The sequence below is a fragment of the Ceratotherium simum genome, chromosome 11, assembly GCF_057802395.1.
Source record: "Ceratotherium simum simum isolate JZ-2026a chromosome 11, ASM5780239v1, whole genome shotgun sequence".
Taxonomy (NCBI): Eukaryota; Metazoa; Chordata; class Mammalia; order Perissodactyla; family Rhinocerotidae; genus Ceratotherium; species Ceratotherium simum.
Genome location: NC_141910.1, coordinates 39,452,349 through 39,475,595, shown reverse-complemented (window position 1 = coordinate 39,475,595; position 23,247 = coordinate 39,452,349). Strand labels below are relative to the sequence as shown.

General features: G+C 40.4%; 1 protein-coding gene across 3 annotated transcripts in view; it reads right to left on the bottom strand.

The window, feature by feature from the left end:
• THADA (THADA armadillo repeat containing) overlaps window positions 1–23,247 on the bottom strand; it is a 313,262-nt gene that overhangs the window by 57,225 nt on the left and 232,790 nt on the right. For all 3 annotated transcript variants that reach the window (XM_087436835.1, XM_087436834.1, XM_014792321.2), the window contains one exon: window positions 18,502–18,596. In XM_087436835.1, coding sequence (XP_087292961.1) covers window positions 18,502–18,596 — 95 coding nt within the window. The remainder of the gene's footprint in view (window positions 1–18,501; window positions 18,597–23,247) is intronic.

Genomic DNA, 23,247 nt, shown 5'->3' with positions numbered 1-23,247 from the left:
AACTAGAAAATTCACCACACCTCATCTTCTCTTACAAGTAAAAACACCAAAGGAGGAGAAATCACCAATAATTGACAAGAAGGAATGAGCACCATAAAGGTCCCTGGCAGGCAGACCTTCAACGCTGGCTCACTACGTATAGGTTCTGTTCTAGGTCTAGGAGGTAGCAATGAATTAGACCAGGCTCCGCTCTCATGGAGCTCCCATTTAGCAGGGACCACAGAACACCCTCTCCCCAGTGCCTAGAGTGAGGGGGTCTCTAGGTGGAGAACAGGAGCTTGGAGTTAGAAATGCCCAATACTTGAACATAAGCAGCTGCAGTGACTAAACAAGACATATTGCTTTCCTCTCTAGCATAGTGGTTTCTCAGCGCAGGAAGTACATTAAATCCATCTGAAGAGCTGTAGAAAAACACTCATGTTGGGACACTTGACTGTATCTCTGGGGCGAGCCTGTTTTGAAGTGACCCAGGTGATTCTAGTGTGCAGCTGGGGTTGACAGCTACTCTCGTACCGGCTCTGCAGCCCACAGCACGTCGAGTTCACCCAATGGTTTTCACAACCAGGGTTTCTTCCTGGCAAAGCACGGTTTTGTGTCGTGCCCTACCAAATGCATTTCAAAGTCTAGATCAACAGGGGACCTATTTCCATTTCTGTGAGTGCCTGCTGTCTGCAGGACACAAAAAACTGAAATTAGTTCTTTGATGGGGTTCCTCAGTCTGAGGGTTAGCAACCCTCTTCTCTAGAAGATAACTTTTCTACTTGCAATTTCAAGGTTGATTACTTTCTGTTTCTTCCTTCCTATCTTTCTTGGAAAGCCAAGTGTTCCAATGAAAGAATCCAGTCCCTCCTTTAATGGTCCCATCTTATTTTTCTTTTTTCTTTTTTTCCCCAAAGCCCCGGTAGATAGTTGTATGTCATAGATGCACATCCTTCTAGTTGCTGTATGTGCGACACAGCCTCAGCATGGCTGGAGAAGCGGTGCGTTGGTGCGCGCCCGGGATCCAAACCCAGGCCGCCAGTAGCAGAGTGTGCGCACTTAACCGCTAAGCCGCTGGGCCGGCCCCATCTTATTTTTCATAAATTAGACGATTTTTGCAAACCGTTATTAATTGGAGTTTTCCCTAGCTCTGCTTGTCTGGCAAGTCTTTGGATTTTCCCATCAGTGCAGTCATTTTAGTCACCCAAGTATATGTGACTGATTCTAAACACCCAATTTGATTTTACTTATGAAATTAACTTTTTTTCTACTTAGAGCAAGCATATTTCTAGCCTTTAAAGGAATGGCTTAATGGCCGGATTCACTTGGAAGGATAGTACATCCTGCTAAGTCCTGGTTCAATGGAGAAATAATTCCCAAGTTTGGAATTCAAGGACCAATAAAATGTCAAAAACAATGTGACAGACTGGATAAGTTGCCAACTTTTTATTTTGCAGAGTAAGGATGTTAAAAATCTATCATTTAGAGGACGGCCCGGTGGCAGAGTGGTTAAGTTCATGAGCTCCGCTTCGGCGGCCCAGGGTTCCAGATCCTGGGTGTGGATCATCAAGCCACACTGTGGTGGTGTCCCACATACAAAATAGAGACAGACTGGCACAGATGTTAGCTCAGCGACAATCTTCCTCAAGCAAAAAAAAAAAAAAAAAGAGGAAGATTGGCAACAGTTGTTAGCTTCATCACCAAAACAAAAAACAAAAAACTATCATCTATTATCATCTCATGAAAGAAAGGCTATCTTAACACCAAAAAAGCAGTAAATTTGTAGTGTCATCATAAAAGACAATTCTTTAAAGAAACTTAGCTTCAAGAAAAATTTGCTATAGTGTCATTTTGCTATAGTTTTATTGTGAAAACAGCACCAGGGACCAGCATTAGGGAAATGCAGCTTTGGAGAAGTGGTTGGAAGTTTCCTGAGGCTGATCTGTTTGGACAGCATGACTACCTTGAACAGAGATTTCCTGGGGAGGAACGGAAGGGGCTTTGCTGAGTCCCTCAGGACAAGGAGCAGAGTGTCTGTGAAGGAGCATAGTGGTCCATTCACACAATTCCCTCTGGTCATCTCAGATGTGTTATTTTAGCAGTTGTCCGTTCTTTGGCAGGTTGCAGGTTTCAGTGTTATGTCTGCACCCTGAACAGTGACTGCTAAATTTACTGGATTTCAAAGCTGCCACTCCCTAGCCAACCAAGGTGGGGCGCTAACATCGACCTGGCTATTGAAAGAGGATTTAAAAGCAGCCCATACCTTGAGCAGGGACAATGTCATATTTCACAAATCCTGTTTTACTATTTAGGGAAGTCTGTCTCCTCCCCAGAGGAGGAGCATAGCCCCCAAGGGCAGGCCTGGGGGTCATTCATCTTCGATTTTCTGAGCTACTCACACAGGTTTGTTAAAATTTCTTTTAAAAAAATCAACATAATCGTAAAAGATGCATGTTAATCTAAAAGCTTTAACAAGGGCATTCTGGAAAAATATGTGGATGATATCATTACCACATAATTATGGATACAGTGGAGTTTCGCCATAAGAGCATTTAATTTAGGTGAATTTAACTCTAAGTACAAGGCAAAGAGAGAGGGAGATTGGAAAATAACAATTAAAAGAGAGAGGGCAGTTTCACCTGGCATTCCAATCACTGAGCATATCCCAGAAGGGTGGTTGTACTGTTACCTCAGACCCACGTTCTCCAACTTGAGTGTGCTCTCCTCCAGAGCTCCTGATTCAGTAGGTCTGGGGCAGGGCCCCCCAAAATCACATTTCTAACAAATTCCCAGGTGTTGGTGATGCTGCTGATGCAGGGACCACACTTTAAGAACTACTACCTCAGACCATCTGAGATCATCTGTTTCTCACAGTGTAAACATCTATCCACGCTGAAAGTGTGTAATTCTAGTGTTTAATGGTATTTGTTTTTGTACCTCCTGGCCCCTAATCATAAGTCAACCCCTTCATCTAGTGCTCAAGCAAAGAGCTCCTGAACATTATACAGTTCCTGGCCTTCCCTGTTATGTCACGAATCAAGATAGCCTGATTGCTTTGTGTTGAACTGGTGGAAAGAAAAGGGGCAAGAGGGGATAAGTGTACAGGCCCAAAGTGACAGCACTTTCTTGGCCCCAGCAGAGCTGGCTATAGGGGAAGCAAAAACCCCAGTAATCACAGCAAACTTGTTCTACTTATAAGCAGCAATCAGTATCCATGAAGGGGCAGAGATCCTCCCCAGGACTGAAAAGGCCAACCCAACAGAAAAAAATGGTTCCACTGCTGTGGAATAAGTCACTTATGGGGATACTGTGTAAAGGGCAATGATATTGATTGTGCCACTACGGTAGTCACTTGCCACTGAGCCTCAGAAGAAGGTTCTTTATTCTACCTTGCCATGCTGTTCCCTCTGCCTCAAATGAATGAACAAATTTCTTTTTGATATACTGTCAAGGCTCTGAATTCTCCAATACCAGTAGGTCGAGAAAACTTTGCAAATGTAATTGTTCTGAAGTGTCCTCTATCCTCCTCCTCTCTCCCAGAATCTCTATCCTCCTTAAAAAAGTAGAGGATGAGAAAATACGCAGTAGATTTCACTTTTAACGTGCAGGGAGATGGCCAGCTTTTTCTATTTCAAAGAATTGTAGCTCTGGTCAGAGAGATCTGTAATCAGATCCAACAAAAGTTCTTATCTGAAACAGTTGACAATCTGGTTCTAAAAATACTCACAGATAATTTGTACACTCTGTGAGTGTTAATGTCCTGTTTTGCAATTTCTCAGTAAAAAAATTATATTTGGAGAGAAAAGGAAACCATAGGAACTACAACAACAACAAATCAACTGATTTAATAAATCTTGGCTTCTCCTTATCGAAGGGAAATTCCATTCTTCTATTTAATCCTCTGCCCCTCCCAGTAAACTGTAATCCTGACCCTAGGGGCGCCTCCAGTTACACACATGTAGAACGACCTGGTGAAATGATCTGGAGACTCTTGAGGAGCACTCTGAACTGGTGCTGGTTGTTCATTTCTTGCCTACTTTTATTTCTAGGTCTCTGAATCCCTTATGCCCTGCTTACACAGGCATGGCACCCAACACACACTCCTTTGAAAACAACCCTTCCTTCCTTTGCTCCTAGTATATTCACAAAGGCATGTACTCTCTAAGCACAGAATTCCTTATCTGCTGCTGAGGAAGGAGGATGAGCTTCCGAGAATACTATTTGAAGACTAACTTGTCAACCCATAAAATAAAAACACAGTCCCTGTGGCTTGAGAGACAGCGAATCAGAAGAGCTCTGAAAGGATTTGGGTAGGCTAAAAATGAGCTCATAGGGCACTGGGTGGGACCAATATCTTTTACTTCTTGCCTCCACCCACCATCCCATCCCTGCCTCTGCCCAACACAGGGAGGAAGTCAGGAAATTCTCGTGGAAAAACACATGACAACCCAAAGACACACACATAAAATTACTTCTAAGCATCCACTGCTTCTGGTTCTTTGTCAGTGAAGTGCTCCTAAGGACAAGATTGGGAAATCAGAAATTTCACTATTATCACACCTCAGATATCCCTGTTTAATTTAACCTTAAAGGACCTGGGGCTTCTCTTGCACCCTTAGGCAATGAGATGCAGTGTAAACCAACTTGAGTGTTGGTAGCTGGCTGGGAAGATTCCTTTAAATAACTGGGGCTAACGTCTGTTGTCTCACCTGTAATAAGTGAGAGGCTACGATCACCTATTTCAGTCCCTTGCCAGCACCATAGCTGACAGTTTCTGGGAGAAACAGACCCTAAAACTGAAGAGGTTCCTGGCACCAGTGGACTGCAGACCAACCCTTGGAGGAATGATGGTGCAAGGTGCAGTTTACCGCTGGCAAATCCAACAGAATCTGGTTGAACTGGGAATGCTGTTTAATGTGAAGTCCGACCCCAACATGGAGGGAGGAGTTAAGTAAATTATGCCAGATGAGCAACAGAGGTGAACCTGGGAGTAAGTGTACCTGGCCATGGGACCAGCAGAAGCTCTGTCTCCTACTCTGGATATAATGACCATTTAGTTCCTTGTTCTTGCTATCAATTTTACATTCTGATAGCTGCTTTTCTTCGAATGTAGCATTTTTCCTTTCTCAAAATATGATTTTTCAAGGAGTTTCCACAAGTTTTTTCATGTGACCTTCACCCCAATTCCCTGAGGGATTGGGTGTAAAATGTGTTACACTCATTTTACGGTTGAGGAACCAAGAGGTTTCAAAAGAAAGGGATGGAAGTGATTTTTGCTTCAGCTCATGAAGGTTTAATTGCTACAGAAATTGCCCTTCTGCCATAAATAACTAGAAAACTGGACAAAATGTTTGAAATTATTTTTTAATTTTTTAAAAATTTTATTTATTTATTTTTCCCCCAAAGCCCCAGTAGATAGTTGTATGTCATAGCTGCATATCCTTCTAGTTGCTGTATGTGGGACGTCGCCTCAGCATGGCCGGAGAAGCGGTGCGTCGGTGCACGCCTGGGATCCGAACCCGGGCCGCCAGCAGCGGAGCGCACGCACTTAACCGCTAAGCCACGGGGCCCGCCCTGAAATTATTATTTTTAAACATTAGACATGGCACTGCAGGACTGTGATCTCTGAGAGAAGGAAACAAACAAGGTAAGCCTGAATTACGCCGAACTACTACCTAGAGTAGTAGCCTGCGCCAGCACCGAGAGACCCCAGAGCCTAGAGGTCTTGCTGAGTTGAAAAGATGAAATATCAGAGAGGAGGAATCTGTACAGAGAGAGCTCTAAAGATCTGCAGAGGTGACCCCTTGAATCTTTCTGCTGAATACTGATCTGCACATGCAAGTGAAACTCCAGGAGGCTGGGGAAAGAACCACGACCAAGCAGTGAGCTGAGCAATTCACAAAGCTCATATGGGCTCACGATAGTTCACATTTCCATCAGTCAGAGTAAAGAAACCCTGTAATACATGGGGCATCAGGCAGAGACCTCACAAGGGTATTGCCTTGTGAGTGGAGCTAAATTTGCACTAAACTAAAGGCTCCTCTTTAGGATGGACCCACCATAATTAAGCTTAAGAGCAAGTCTTGGAAAAATCTAACTTTTTCTAAGTAACTTAACCATGCGCCAGAACAAAGTCCAACACTTTAAAAGAATAAAACAAATCCAACACCCAAAAATATAAAAATTAACATTGTCTAGTGTCTAATCAAAAATTACCAGCATGCAAGTAAGTGGGGAAATATGACCCATAACCAGGAGAAAAATTAATAAGAAACAGACCCAGAAATAACAATGATAATGGAATTAGAAACAAGGATGTGAAACATGCTACACATGGTCAAGAACCTAGAGGAAAACGGAACATGATGAAGAGAGATATAAAAGATATAAAGAGGACATTCTAGAGATGAACAATATAATATCTGAAATAAAAAAAAATACTAGATGGAATTAGCAGACTAGACACTGCAAAAGAAAAGTGAAATTGGAGACATAAATTAGAAGCTATTAAAAATGAAACACAGATAGAAAAAACCCCAGAGCATCAGCGATCTATGGGACAACTTCAAGTGACCTAATATACATATGAGTACAATCCCAGAAAGAGAGGAAAAAGAGGAAGGAAAAATATTTGGTGCTGGAACAATTAGATATTTGTATGCAAAAAATGAAAGAGAACTTCAATCTTATCACATGACACACATGAAAATTAGCTCAGAGTGGATCATAGATCTAAACATAAAACCTTAAATCTAAAACTGCAGAATAAACTATGAGACAACATCTTTGTGACCTTGGGATAGGCAAAGACTTCTTTACTGGGATACAAAAAATATAAAAAACACAAAGAATAAATTTCTAGGACTTCATCAACATTAAAAACATAAGAAAATGAAAAGACAAGCAACAGCTAGGTACGAAATATTTGCAAAATATTTGTCTGTATAAAGGACTTGCATCCAGAATAAAGAACTTTCACAATTCAATAAGACAGCTCAATTAAAAAACATGTGCAAGAGACGTGACTAGACACTTAACCAAAAAAGATATATGTATGGCAAATATGGTACATGAAAAGATGCTTAACATAATTGGTCATTAGGGAAATGCAAATTAAAATCACAATGAGACACCGCCACACACCTATTAGAATGGCTAAAATTAACAAGAGGGACAATGCCAAGTCTAGGTGAGGATGCAGAACAACTGGACCTCTCATACAGTGCTGGTGGGAATGTAAAGTGGTAAGTAAGCTCTTTTGGAAAACAGTTTGGCAGTTTCTTTCTTTTTTTTTTTTTTGGTGAGGAAGATCAGCCCTGAGCTAACATCTGTTGCCAATCCTCCTCTTTTTGCTGAGGAAGAGTGGCCCTGGGCTAACATCCGTGCCCAGCTTTCTCTACTTTATATGGGATGCCGCCACAGCATGGCTTGACAAGTGGTGCATCGGTGCACGCCTGGGATCCGAACCCCGGGCCGCTGCAGTGGAACGTGTGCACTTAACCGCTACGCCACCAGGCCGGCCTTGGCAGTTTCTTATAACATTAAACAATCCTTATCATATGACCCAATAATCTCCTTCCTAGGTTTTACTTAAGAGGAATGAAAACATATGACCACGCAAACACTTCTATGTGAATGCTCAGAGCCACGTTATTCACAATTTCCAAAAAATGGAAATGCCCAAATGTATTTCAACTGGTGAATTAATACAAAACCATACATATAACGGAATACTACTCAGCAATAAAAAGTCATGACTCATACCATATTAATAAAGAACAAAAATCACATGATCATCTCAATAGATGCAGAAAAAGAGTTCGACAAAATCCAACACCCTTTCATGGTAAGAAACAAACTAGAAATAGAAGGGAACAACTTCAACCTGATAAAGGGCATCTACGAAAAACCCACAGCTAACACTATACTTAATGGTGAAAGACTGAAAGCTCTCCCCCTAAGATCAGGAACAAGACAAGGATGTCTGCTTTTGCCACTATTATTTGACATTGTACTGGAGGTTCTAGCTAGAGCAATTAGGCAAGAAAAATAAATAAAAGGCATCCAGTTTGGAAAGGAAGAAGTAAAAACGATTTCTATTGCACATGATACAATCTCATATACAGAAAATTCCAAGGAGTCCACAAAAAAAACCTATCAGAGCTAATAAATGAGTTCAGTAAGGTTGTAGGATAAAAGATTAACATACAAATATCAATTGTAGTTTTTTTTTTTTGAGGAAGATCAGCCCTGAGCTAACATCCATGCTAATCCTCCTCTTTTTTTTTCTTTTTTTTTTGCTGAGGAAGACTGGCTCTGAGCTAACATCTATTGCCAATCCTCCTCCTTTTTTTTTTTATCCCCAAAGCCCCAGTAGATAGTTGTATGTCATAGTTGCACATCCTTCTAGTTGCTGTATGTGGGACGCGGCCTCAGCATGGCTGGAGAAGCGGTGCGTCGGTGCACTCCCGGGATCCGAACCCGGGCTGCCAGTAGCAGAGCGCACGCACTTAACCGCTAAGCCACGGGGCCAGCCCTCAATTGTAGTTCTATACAGTAGCAACAAACAATCTCAAATTGAAATTAAGAAAGTAATTTCATTTACAGCAGCATCAAAAAGAATGAAATAAGAATAAATTTTTTTTAACAAAAAATGTTCCTGATGTGTACACTGAAAAACTACAAAACATCACTGAAAGAAATTGAAAAAGATCTAAATAAATGAAAGGACATCCTGTGTTCTGATCCGAATATGTGAAGACATAATATTGTTATAATGACAATACTCCTCAAATTGACCTACAGATTTAACACAATACCTATCAAAATCCTACCTGGTTTTTCTTTCTTTTTGCAGAAATTGACAAGCTAATCCTAAAATTTGTATGAAAATGCACGGGACCCGCCAAAATAATCTTGAAAAAGAAGAACAAAGCTGGAAGACTCATACATCCTGATTTCAAAAGTTAGTACAAAGCAATGATAATCAGGACAGTGTGGTCCTGGCATAAGGACAGACATATAGATTAACGGAATAGAATTGAGAGTCCAGAAATAAACCCATGTATTTATGGCCAACTGATTTTTTTGACCAGGGTGCCAAGGAAATTCAATGGGGAAAGAATAAGTATTTTCAACAAATAGTGTTGGGACAAATAGATAGCAACATGCAAAAGGATGAGGTTGGACCTGTACCTCACATCAAATACAAAAATTAACTCAAAATGGATCAGAAACCTACTTGTTAAGAGATAAAACTATAACACTCTTAAGAAGAAAACATGGGTATAAATCTTTGTGACCCTGGATTAGGCAATGATTTCTTAGCTATGACATCAGAAGCACAAGCAACAAAAGAAAAAATAGATAAACTGGACTTCATCAAAACTAAAAACTTTTGTACATCAAAGGACATATTATCAAGAAAGTGAAAAGACAACCCACAGAATGGGAAAAAATATTTGCAAATCGTATATCTGATAATGGATTAATATCTAGAATATATGAAGAACACTTATAATTCAAGAGTAAAGACAAATATAACCCAAGTTAAAAATGAGCAAAGGATATAAATAGACATTTCTCTAAAGAAGATATACTAATGGCCAATTAGCACTAGAAAAGATGTTCTACATCATTAGCCATTAGGGAAATGCAAATCAAAAGCACAATGAAATACCACTTCACACCCATTAGGATGGTGTAATAAAAAACATGGACAGGGCCGACCCCGTGGCTTAGCGGTTAAGTGCACGCGCTCCGCTGCTGGCGGCCCGGGTTCGGATCCCGGGCGCACTCCGACGCACCACTTCTCCAGCCACGCTGAGGCCGCGTCCCACATACAGCAACTAGAAGGATGTGCAGCTATGATGACATACAACTATCTACTGGGGCTTTGGGGGAAAAATAAATAAAATTATTAAAAAAAAAACGTGGACAATGATAAGTGTTGCTGAGGATGTGGAGAAATTGGAAACTTCACATTTCTGGTAGGAATGTAAAGTGATGCAGTCTCTTTGGAAACAGTTTGGCAATTCCTCAAAAAAAGTTAAACTTAGAGTTGGCATATGGCCCAGCAATTCTACTCCTAGGTAAATAGCCAAGAGAATTGAAAACATATTTCCTCCACAAAAAACTTGTCCAGGAAGCTTCATAGCAGCATTATTCATAATAGCCAAAAAGTGGAAACACCCCAAATGTCCATCAACTGATGAATGAATAAACAAAATGTGGTGTATCTATACAATGGAATATTATTCAGCCATAAAAAAGAGCAGAGTGTGGATTCATGCTACAACATGGATGAACCCTGAAAACATTATGTTAAGTGAAAGAATCCAGACACAAAAGGCCACATTGTATGATTCCATTTACACGAGTGTAGAATAAGCTTTCAAAAACAACTTGCTTAACAAATTTAATTGACATGGGCAACTAGTTTCAGATTATTTGTGATGAGGGGGGCTGGTGTGGGGCAAGACAGGAACACAGAAAAACTGAAATCACAAATGTTCTGAGACACCAGTTGCTCATTTGAGTAGTATTTTACTCCCAGGGTGGAAACGTGGGTAAGAAGGTTTCACGATGTGGTTCTGTTACAGATCCAGACACTCAGCCCAACTCTCACACTATTATGAGATTGTTTATGACCATGAATAATGATTAAATAAATGATTATAATTATTATAAATGATTAAATTATGACCATAATTTTGGTCATGGAAATGGACAGTGGACCAGGAGCCAGGAAAGCCTGACTATTTCACTAACCAGTTGTGTGTCCTTGGGCAAGTCACTTCGTTGCTATAGTTTCCACTTCACCTACTGATCAAATGGTCTCTAAACTGAAGTTCTAAGAATTGTAGGCCCATGTTCTCAGCCCCAGGCTTGGAATTAACAAGGGGTAAACACCACACGAACCTAGCAATCTAATAACACATCCTGTATTATTCTGACTTCCGAAAGGCAGCTAGGAATCATCCACTTATTTTAGGAGCTCACTATTCCCTGGGAAAGATACTTTTGGCAAAAGCAATAGTTTGGACGACAGTCCCAGTGTTTTGGAGAAAAGCAACTAATTTATTGACAACAAAGCCTGTTTTTTTTCCTTGAAATTTCTTAGCTGCAGGCCCAGAAATACAACGTGCCCAGAAGACTCTCAAAATATGTTCTCAATTCCCTTTTATCTCCCACTCAGAGCTGAGAGAATAGCACCAACTGTGTCATATTAAACACATCTGCATCCAGCACCAATAAAAGTGCATGACCAAGGGAACAGATAAGAATTGTTTTCAATTTGTTCAGATGGGATTAGTTAAATTTAACCTAATTAGACCAAATAATCAAAGCAGGTGTTTGTAAGTTGCCAATGTTTTTATTCTCTATAATTGTTTGGCTATATTTCCCAGGAACTTAGGTAAAGGAAGTTAATGTCATAAAAATCATTGACCTTATATCTATTCATGTCACACATCTATTATTCACGTTCTAGGCAGTACAAATACAAGGCATTGTTGAATACTTCTCACATATTTTACCATTTAACCATCAGCAACATCTAAGCTGGCCTTTGGGAAGGCTTACGTTACCTAACTTCCATTATATAAATACAAGAGAAATAAATGAGAGCCTGTCTTCTAATCTGATACTCATCTACAAAGCACCTTGGCTTGGCATTTAGACTATTCACAGATTCTGACTTCACACTCACAAGCTGGTCACTTTTAAGGCATTTAGAAGAAAAATAATAACAATAATAAAAGTTACATTCCAGTTAAAACTAAATGTTTATTGCACTTGGCAGAATGATGAGATCTGAACTATAAATCCCAACTAACAAAGAAACCACAAAATGCAATCACCAGCAGCCTGGTCCTGGGAAGAGTTTCGTGCAGTGGCCGTAAGTTCACTTTCAAAGGGAAAAAGGACAGGTGGCTACCCAGGAGCAGTCAAGCTTTCTCTTTCTAGTAACTGCTCCAGTCCTGGGTATGCTCTCATATTATCCCACACACTCTTGGGATGGGAGACAGAAACACAGGCAAGAAAGTCCCCATAAAAAGCATGTGATCTGGAAGCTCCTGTAAAGGGGATCCCTCTCTGAGGCCTGGGGGTTCTGCAGGAGGGGCAGAAGCCTGGAAGTTGAATCAACAAAGAGGATTCTGGGGCACCCCTCCCTGAGATAGTGAGTGGCTTTCCTGATTGGTCCTGATTTAAGGCATTTAGAAGAATGTGGAAGTGTGCTGTGGGGCCACAGGGTAGGAGGCTGGAGAGCTCAGCCTCTGCTATCTTAATACACGTGACATCGGGCAGTTCTTTCTGGGCCTCACTTTCCTAATGTCTAAAATGAAGGACCACCAGTACCTCCTATTAGTGCACCCAAAATGCTTGGCACAGTGCTTGGCATGAAGTTAAATAAATGCTCAATAAATGTTGGTCATAATTATTATGATCCCTACTCGGAAGATGATATATTTTTAAAAATATTTCCTGACAATGAGAATATGATGGGCATCCTCTATACGTTTCAGGGGTAGGGAAACAGCCTTTTGAGATCACTTATATGATGTGGAGTAGGATGGACAAACCCTTCTTCACCTCAAACGTTTCTATGAAACTGTTATTATGTCATTTCTTTCATTGGGATAAACTAATCCTCTTCAAGATTAAACATACATTATATGTACATATAATTATAAAAGAAATAACTAGTTTACATAAAATTAATAAAATAGAGACTAGGAAAAGAAAAATCCACTCAGAAACCCACCAAGAGAACTTAAACCGAAAGTCAGAAAGTGCAAATAGGTAAGATATTTGTTTAAATACCTGGTAAAATAAAATGTTCAATTGAATAGCTGAGAAAAACACAAATTTAAGGGATGTGGGCATAAGAGAGAAATAGAAAGTCCATCTCTCAGAATAAAGGGGGTAAATATTTAGTCAGGTCTCAGACAGTGTTTCAGTAAATAGATATTTCAATGGACAATTTCCAACCCGAGAGCAAATAACTTAAGATGGGTGTAAAATGAGAACGAGAGCTCCCGTTTCCACGTCCCTGCCCAGGCCTGTAACCAGCCTCTGAGTCCCTGCGGCAGTTAGACTCTTCTGCCTCACCCACCCCAGCTCCAACTGGAGACTATAATTTTCTTTCCAGCAGGAAACTGATATATACTAATGATGACAGCTGGATTCAGAAGAGGAAAAAGAATACAGGGGACAGAGAGTCCTTGTGGGTTTAAATCACTTTAAAACTCAAAACAAAACCCCCAGATTTGGAATTTTTAAAACCTAGTTAATGGCTGAGGAAACCTCAAATGATTGGGAAGTACTAAGATAAAAGTTTGAATTACACAAAACACATCATTATCTTAAGCTTTTCTAATCATCTTCTCTGCCTTTCTCCTTCACTGTTTTTCTCATTGTTTATGCCCTCAGCCCTTCAATGTGGTTCTAAGACATTTTAGAGGTAGGAATAGCCTTCCAAGGTCACTTACAGAATAGTATTTGAGAGGAGATGGGCAGATCCTCCTCCAACCAAAAAAGTTTCCCTGAAATTGATATTACTTTGTTTCTTTTGGAATAATTAATCTCCTTCAAGATTCCTATTTAGATACATTTACTGTTGAAATACATGTACACACATTCACTGTTGAAACACATGTACACACATTTACTGTTGAAATACATGTACACACACGAGTAAAACAGAATTATGTTGTGTAAAATCAGTAAAATGGAAAATTACAGGAAGAAATCCTTCTATAATCACACCATTCTAAAACAACTATTTTCAGCATTGTGCTGCCTTTAATGTTAGTCTGGTCCTCCGCTGCCCACCCTCCATCTCCCAAAACCCCAATACTGATTATCACAACGCCTGGACAAATCTTCCTGACATTCTATGAATGAATTTTCAATTACATTTTTCTTTCAGTGACAGTAGGAACTTAGCTTCAAAAGGATCCTAAGAATCCTGTGAGGATGCAGGCACAGAAAGAAATGTCACCTTGTCTAAAATCACATGACCCCACTCTCCGTCTTATATTCTCCAATAATCTCCTTTGTCTACAAGGTCAAGTTCAAGCTCCTTAGACTTTGGCCTATGAGCCCTTCATGACTGAGCGCCTGCCTCCCCAGCCTCACTTCTAGTCACAGCCGCCTGGTCTTGAACCCGACACTCCAGTCACACTCGCCTAGCTCTTTGAAGGCTGGGTGCTTTTGTGGCTTTGGCCATGCTCCTCCCTCTGTCTATAATGCCCACCTCCACCTTGTCCATCTGGTGAGTCTCTACTCATCCTCAAAACCCTGCTCAACCACCTCCTCTTCTATGAAGTCTTTCCTTTCCTCCCAAGTAGAAATGACCTTTCATTCTTTAGTGCCTCAAATGTATCCCACACACACTTCCTTTATAGCATCCGTAATCCCTTATTGCATCTACTTATAAGCCCAAGACATTTTCATATGTACCTCCAGATATAGGTGCTCAACATGTCTGATGCTAGCATATTATGTCTGATGAATGAAAAAATAAATGAACAACAACAAAAAATGATTATTTTCTGGATCAGTCAGAGGGGCAGGAACATCCGTAATCAAGTGAACTCCAAAGTGAATTCCTGACATTCTATGCCAGGTATGCTATGCTTCGGTGTCTTCCTAGGAAAGCAGGCATTTCTTCTTTCCTGAAGGTGTTTAAGAATATGAAAAGGGGGCCAGCCCCATAGCCTAGTGGTTAAGTTTGGTGCGCTCCACTTATCCACATACAAAATAGAGGAAGATTGGCACAGATGTTAGCTCAGGGCAAATCTTCTTCAGCAAAAAGAAAAAAAAAAGAATGTGAGGAGAATTGTGAATGTAAGAGGTAGAGCATAATTCCGCCAGGCTGCAGGAGACTGGATTAGATGCATGGTTACCAGCTAATGATAATGATGATAATAATAGTATTAATGGTAGCTAATGCTTATTGACCACTTATTCTGTGCCATGCAAAGCACATTCTTTACACGGGGCTTTACTTGTATTAGTTGACTCTAAGATATAGATCCTATTATTATTCCCATTTACAATTGAGAAAAAGTGTCTCAAAGAGGTTAAACGACTTGCTTAAGGTCACAACGCTAGTAAATGGCAGACTGGGATTCAAACCCAGAGATCTGGCTTGAAAGCCTATGTGGCATACTTCCTACTCTGAGCTTTGTGAGCTAATAATGGAGGTAGATATATACATATTTATAACCATATACACATGATATAAACATCTGATTTGAATTCAGAAAATGATTTTACGGGCCGGCCCCGTGGCTTAGCGGTTAAGTGCGTGCGCTCCGCTACTGGTGGCCCGGGTTCAGATCCCGGGCGCGCACCGACGTACCGCTTCTCCGGCCATGCTGAGGCCGCGTCCCACATACAACAACTAGAAGGATGTGCAGCTATGACATACAACTATCTACTGGGGCTTTGGGGGGAAAATAAATAAATAAAATTAAAAAAAAAAAAAAAAAAAGAAAATGATTTTACATCCAATTGATGTATGAGTTTAAATAAGATTTGTATCTCAATGATAATTGTTTTTGTTTTTGTGAGGAAGATCAGCCCTGAGCTAACATCCATGCTAATCCTCCTCTTTTTGCCGAGCAAGATCGGCTCTGAGCTAACATCTATTGCCAATCCTCCTCCTTTTTTTTTTTCTTCCCCAAAGCCCCCAGTAGATAGCTGTATGTCATAGTTGCGCATCCTTCTAGTTGCTGTATGTGGGATGCAACAGGAGAAGCGGTGCGTCGGTGCCCGCCCGGGATCCGAACCCGGGCCGCCAGTAGCGGAGCACGTGCACTTAACCGCTAAGCCACAGGGCCGGCCCCTCAATGATAATTGTTAATATTCTAAAAACTGAGGAAAACTCTGCATTTCAATCAATCAGTTAATAAATCCATTTAATGAAGGCCTGCTATGTGCTTAGCCGGGGGACAAAGAATGTAAGGCATGATCCATTCTTTCAAGGTATTTACAAGGTAAAACTATAATGTCATGACATTCTTTTGAAATCTACACATCCAAGAAAGTGATCACCTTGTTTGGTGATATATTTAGCTATTGCTCAAACTGCTTTTGGAAACAATTTATGAAACACATAATAATAGATTTCCTTACTTTAAGCTCACAGTTTATTTTTATCCCAAACAGTGTTATTCATCTTAATCGCCATTTTACTTCACATTTGGTTAGTTCTAAAAATCTTAATTCATCCTCAAAGGAGGAAACTTTGTTACCACTGTTTGTGTGGATTTACTATAGGAATACATACATTCATATAGATAGACATAGATACATACACACATACACATATATCCTGTGCTTTATGAGGGCAATTCCCAAAGGACTGGACAAAATCAGTACTTGTTCAACAGGAATACAATATGAGCCATATATGGAATTTTTGATTTTCCAGTAGCCACAATTTTAAGAGTAAAAAGAAACAGGTGAAATTAATTTTAATAACACATTTTATGTAATCCAATATATCAAAAATATTATAATTCCAACATGGAGTCAATATAAAAAATTAGTGAGAAATTTTACATTTGTTTTTTCATACTAAGTCTTTGAAATTCGATGTGTATTTTATTTTTATGTAACATTTTAATTTGGATCAGCCACATCTAAAGTGCTCAAGAGCCACATGCCATACTGCACAGTGCAGGATAAAATGTTTAGTGCTATGGCTGCCATATTAGAAGAAGAGTAAGCGCCCATCCTCCTCACATCTTACTCTGCAAAGTAACGACTTTAAGAGGAATAATACGTCGATGCAAGTGAAATCTGCTGAGTAATAAATGACAGCTTGTGATCACATTTAATTGGAGTATAAACTCTATATAATGTAAAAGTTTGGAGGAAAGGATGATTCAAAAAGGCCAAAGTCATCCTCATAGGGGAGCCCAACTCGTCAGTAAAGACCAGGCAGTTGGAGAAGAGAGAAGGGTATTTTACAACATTCAAGGGTTAACCCTTCCAGACAAGGAATAATGGTACTAATATGCCAAGAAAAACTTAGTTCAAATAAACTAATGATTATAATCAACCACACAACTCTGATAGGATCCCAATGAATGGGCTTGTACGTAGTGAACAACTCTTTCACGGCCAAGGCCCTTTAGATACTAAGCAGAGAAGTATTATAAAGCTATATAGAATTTGGAACTGAAATACAAAAACGGCGGAAACCCAAAACAACTTATTTGGTAACATGTGATTGATAATCTCTTTATAATCTCTGGACCCCAGTTAGCTCAAGTGTAAAATACAGTGGATGCAACCCTGAGGGCCCTTATAGCTAGGGTGCCCTATAATTTATTGTGCAAACCTGGACCCTTTCAAGAATAAAAGGGGGCACCATTAATAATGATGTTGGGACAAGAGGTATAAACTAGGACTGTTTTCAGCCATAAAACTATATGATCCTCTTCTACCAAACGGATACAACAGCTACCCCTATGCAGGGATGTGGAGCTGACAAAAGTCCAGGCGTGTTATTACTACCTCTGCATGGCCACAGGGGCTTTGTGGGCTAATACACGTTGATCCAGCTGAGGCGGGTTCGCACCTCCCCCTCAAAGCATTTTAAATTGGTTTGAATTTGGGAACAGGGTTCCATATGGACAGAGCTGGACTCTGACAGCCTGAATATATTTATTGAAGACAACAAATCATTGACAGACTAAATGTAACAGAGAAAAGGCCTGGCCTGCTTGCACTCAGAATCTGACTTTGTAATTGCAGCCTCCTTTAGACAGGCCTAATCAATTAGAAGAGGCTGATTTTAACCAGTTGCAGGTTCATTACTCTGCATTCCAGTTTGTGTTGATGAAAATCAGTTTCAGTCTGTGGCCTGGAACTCATGTAAAGCACTTCCTGCAGTCTCTTATATAAACACATCAAAAAATTTTTTTATTTAGAGTTGCCCTTCTCCCTTTTAAGAAAACCACTTTGTGAATCGTGGTTAAAACAGAATAATTGTATGTGGATCTGGGGCCCACACTAGGAAACATATATGACCAAGGAACACATATAAAGTCAGAGCTTAGGTAGCAAGGGGTGGATCTGAGACAGAGTCTCAAATATCCAGGCTCCAGCATCAAATGAGTCCAGCTCAGTTATCTCTGCAGAATGGAACAGAATGAACTCGCAGTTATTGAAGATGACGATCTTTCAAAGAAAATGCATGAAATAGGAAAGAGCCAAGGTCTTAGAAGCACAGAGGGTATCTGAGTAGAGTCCATACTCTTCCCTGAATGACCAAACAGAAAATACACAGCAAACTTCCAACTAAACAAGGGCAAGTTCCCTTGAGAAGCTTCTATGAGGGAACCATATGACGCTATGTTTAATTTTGACGTGCGGTTAGTCTCACAAAAGTAGAAGGTGGGGGAGTGTGTGGCAGAGCCACTCAAAACCCCACCTACATTTCAAAGACCTGTAATCATTCCAAAATATGATATAACTATATCATATGACTATGAGTCATACCTGGCTGGGTGCCTTTTGCGGGTTTGTCAAGGCAGCAAGTCAACAGGAAGAGAATATCAATATACACAGCTCTGGTCACCAAACATGGATTTTGCCTAGAAAGGTAAAGAACAGAAAATAAATTGGCATTTTCTTTCCCTGAGGCCTGGGTCACAGAAAAGAGAGAATGGGTATTTTCTATCAGGCATGTCATGAGGCTTAGGGAGTTCTAGCAAATGCTAAAAAAGACAGATAATCACCAATGGCAAGAACACATCAGTAAGTCAAGTGAGAAAATGAAATCCTAGAGCATATGGCGGAGGGTGGGCTACGTGTGTACAAAACTGATAAAACTCTACGCTCTGGCTGCAAATAAACTGAAAACAAACAAAAACCAATATCCTATCCCAGTAATTTGAAAACAAGGAGATGGGGGGAAACGACTATATTCTATTATTTTCCTCTTAAGTGGACAAATGTAGAGGAAACATCACTGGTTATGAACATCCCTGATTTAGCATTTTGGAGAAGACTTGCCCTGACATACAACAAACCACATCTATAGACTTACAATGACCAGCTGACCAGCTGAAAACCAAACACACAAAAGCATCACGCACACTGCAGTAGACATTCCTTTCCCCACACATGGAATTTCTTCTTCTTTCAATAAATGGAGCAGTTCATTTTATTCTTGGAACCACATGCTGGAAAAGTTAGTGGGCTCGGATTTAGGGGTCTAGATAAAAAAGGAAAAATGAAGACTTCCTTTTGAGAACAGTGCTGAAGGCCCTGGCTCTGAGCCTCAGTTCATACTGACCATGAACAGGGTCCAAACCTCCTCGGTGCACTAATAATTCAGCACAAGTAGTAAAAACAGTATGGACAGATCTGGGTTTGAATCCTGGTTTTGCCACTTATTATCTCTGTGACCCGAATCAGATTCCTGACCTGACACTCATCTCACTGTGAGGGTTCAATGTGGCACAGAAAACCAGAACGCCCACCTCAGTGCCCGGCCCTGACAGACGCTCCCTAAGTGTCCAGCCCCTGCCTTCTTGGCCTCCAATATAAGATTAGGGAATGGCACAGTGTTCTGGCTAATGGATTTCCATTTTCTTGATCCCTAAACCCATCCTTCTCATTCTCTGTAAATTAACAGTTTTACCATTTCCCTAAAATTTATTCCCACTGTATCCTGAACTGCCCATATCCTAGGGCTGGCATATGCTCTAGCATGAAAAGAAAATCAGTTACTTTTGATTTTGTTTTAAAGACATCTTGCTTCAAGATCTCTCTGTTGCTGACCTGCCTCCTTTCTGTCCCACTGACTTGCTTTACCTACCGTATCTGCTCGCTCCCCAACTCCTACTCTTCCCTAACTCCTAGTTTACATCTATGCCTTGCATTTGGCCTAGTGTCATCCCTGTGCCTAGCTATTTTTAAAAAGTTAGTTTTAAAAAATAAGTAACACGTGTACATGCTATAAAAAGAATTCAAACAGTACAAAAGGGCATTCAATGAAAATTAAGTTCCTTTTCCATGCCCCCACCCTCTACCCAATATTCTGTTCCCCTGAAGCAACCACTATGCTTTGTACTTTTTGCTTTTACTGCTTTTTAGTATATCCTTGCAGGTGCATTGTATTCATTTACAAGCATTTATTGATAGCTACCCATTTGTTTATTTTTACATACAAACTGGCTTACTACATACTAAGTTCTGAGCATTACTTTTTTTCAATATATTTTGGGTATCATTCTATTGAAAACATAGAGATTTGCCTCATTTTTAAAATAGTTATAAAGTGCTCAATTTCATGAATATACCAATCCCCTACTGAAATAATTCAGATTGCTTAAGATATTTTGCTGAAAACAATGCTGTAATAAATATATAAGTACATCAGTTTTGTGCATATGAGTGAGTACTCAGAGGATAAATTCCTAGAAGCTGAATTGCTGGACTGAGATATTTGCACATTCAAAATTTTGATTGATTTTGACGAGATGTTCTCCAAAGAGATGGTACCAATTTATACTTTAACCAACAGTGTGTGAGGATTCCAGTTTCCCCACAACCTGGCCAACACAGTGCATTATTAAACTTTTTGACCTTTGTCAAGATAAATGAAAAACAATACCTCATTGTTTTAAATTACAATTATTTTATTATAAGTGAGGTTGACCATTACATCATATGCTTTTCAAAAAAGATACTTGAATTTCCTTTTCTGTGAACCGTATTCAAATCCCCTATCCATTATGTTGTTGGTCTTTTCCTTATTGATTTGTAGGAGCTCTTTATATATTACGGACATCTGCTCTTTGTCACATGTTACAAATATGTTTTTGCAGTTTATCACTTGTCTTTTAACTTTATAATTGTTTTTGTAATTCAAAGATGTTTCGTTTTATGTAGTCAAATATATTATTTTTATTTGTCTCCTGAGTTTTATGTCACGCTTACAAAGTCTAACTCTTCTCCAAGATTATATATAATATATGTATTTAAAATTTTTCCCATGTTTTCTTCTAGTACTTTACAGTTCCATTTTTTGTTTTTGTTTAAACTTTTCTCTATTTGGAATTTGTTGTTGTTGGGTCCCCCCCGCCCCCAATCCTGCCCCTGTCTTTTGTCTCCACCCAGTTTTCCCCAGGTCTGTCAATCATAACTTCCTGTCCTTACTCTTCTACCCACTATGAAAAGCCCACAATCTACGAAAACTTCTTTAATGGTATGCACAATTCTAGCACTTCCACTGTTTAACAGGTAGGACATCCCCCCTGCCAAAGAAAGGACCACTCAAAAAAAAAAAAAAAAAGTGAGAAAACCCAATGCAGGGGTTAATAAACCATCAGATATCTGCCACAGGGCTGAGTAAATGGCCTGCAGAGAGCAGATGGAATGCCGCCTGATAATCTGGCTTTGAGCTAGGTGCTGGGAGGAGATGCACATGAGATGATTTCTGACCTCACAGAATTTTGTCTAGTTATGGAGACAAAAATAAAGACAAACTTTGGGACAGGATGTAAGGAGTTAAGAAAAACATATCAGGATGGGCTGGAGAAATGGAAAGGGTTTATGAAGATATAATGCCAACTGGGCTATGAAAGATGGGAAGAATTTAGACAGACAAAGTTGACAAGGAAGGACATTTTGAGAGGGGGTAATAAGTGTGAGAAGGAATTGGTCCGGCTTGTCCAGGGACCCAGGAGACCAGCTGGGGAAGATCAGAGAATATGCTGAGAAGGTGGGAACAAGAGCAAGGCAAGCCAGGCTTTCAGGAGATAGGATACTTTGTGCTAACGGGGTGCTTCTTAGTGTAAAAATGTATGGCCTGCTCCCGTGTGGTCTCATAGAGTCACAGCGTCTCACCCTGGATGTTCTTCTGTTGGTGGAGCCATACAGAACCATAAAGAGAAGCTTTTGGGAAATTGGTTTGATTTTCAAGTCTGAAGGGAAGCCTAGTTTCCATGAGATTGCTAGCTAAGTTAATACATTTTTTTAAATTTGTAAATGTATAGAGGAAAGGCTGGCAATCTCCGGAGCCCCCTGCCAGGCTGAAGTGTTCTGCATCTTCTCTTGACTTGGCACAGGTTGGCGACCTTGCTGGCCTCCTGGGACACTTCAGGGACCACTCTGACTGCTCCCATAACTGTGAGGCTCTGGGCCATGTCTAATGTAGTCAACGAGATCATGGGAGGCTCCCTCAAATGCTGCAGCTTTTGATTCCAGGAAACAGAGAAGATCTGGGGCCACAAAGAAGTCCATCCATGGCTTCTCCTTCGAGACTGACTCAGAGAGAAATTCTGGCCTGGAGCCCACCGTTCATGGCTCCACCCTTGAGGACAGCCACAGCCACAGTCACATAACATCCCTGTCTGGAGTCAGAGTCGGGCTTCACCCTCAACTGGCTTCTTAGTCAGGAAAATAATTTTTTTCTCTTTTTTTTTTTCTCTATTACTTGGTGTTCTGACTTGGAAATGGTACACTGTGAGTTCAGGGTGAGCCAGAGGTTTGTTCTCGGTCTGTTAAGACACTTTGATGATGGGAATAAAATCCTGGGGAAGAGCAAGCCAGCTGGAGAGGAAACCAAGCCACAGGTTTTTGGTGGGCTGGGGGACTTTTTTCTGCCCCCAAATGGAAAAATCCTGGCATAGGGCATGTATAAGGAAGATTTAGAGTGTTCGACAAAAATCTGAAGTGGTCAGGGTCTAACAGATGGGCTGAAAATAGCATAACAGAGGCTTTAGAAGGAGGAGCAGGAATCAGGTATGATGAGGACTAAGTTTACTTATATAAAATGAAACAAAGGGCTTACTAAAAATCTTGCTTTCTTCCACTCTTTTTATCATTTGTCCCTTGACAAATATCTGCCTGACAACCTGATTAATATGTTTCTGCTTTGGGAAATCTCTGAACTTCATTAAATCCCCCTCTCCTGGACGTTGGGGTTAGGCAGAAGGCAGGGCAGAGAGTAGGGCTTCCCAGACACGTCCACAATGGCCCTAGTGTCTAGAGGACAGCAGGAGCTCTTGGGAAGTCTGTGATAAATTATTCACTTCTCCTGTCCCTTCCGGAATCCCAGTGGCTGCAAGAGCTTTTTAACTGAGGCCCATTCATTCAGAAAACATTTACTAAGAGGCTACTGAGAGCCAGGAATAGTGCCAGGGTTTAGAAATTTGAAGATGAAATCTTCAGTGACATAGTCACTGCCCTCAAGGAACTTAGAGTCCTGAATAGTGTTTTTCAAACCGTAGGTTA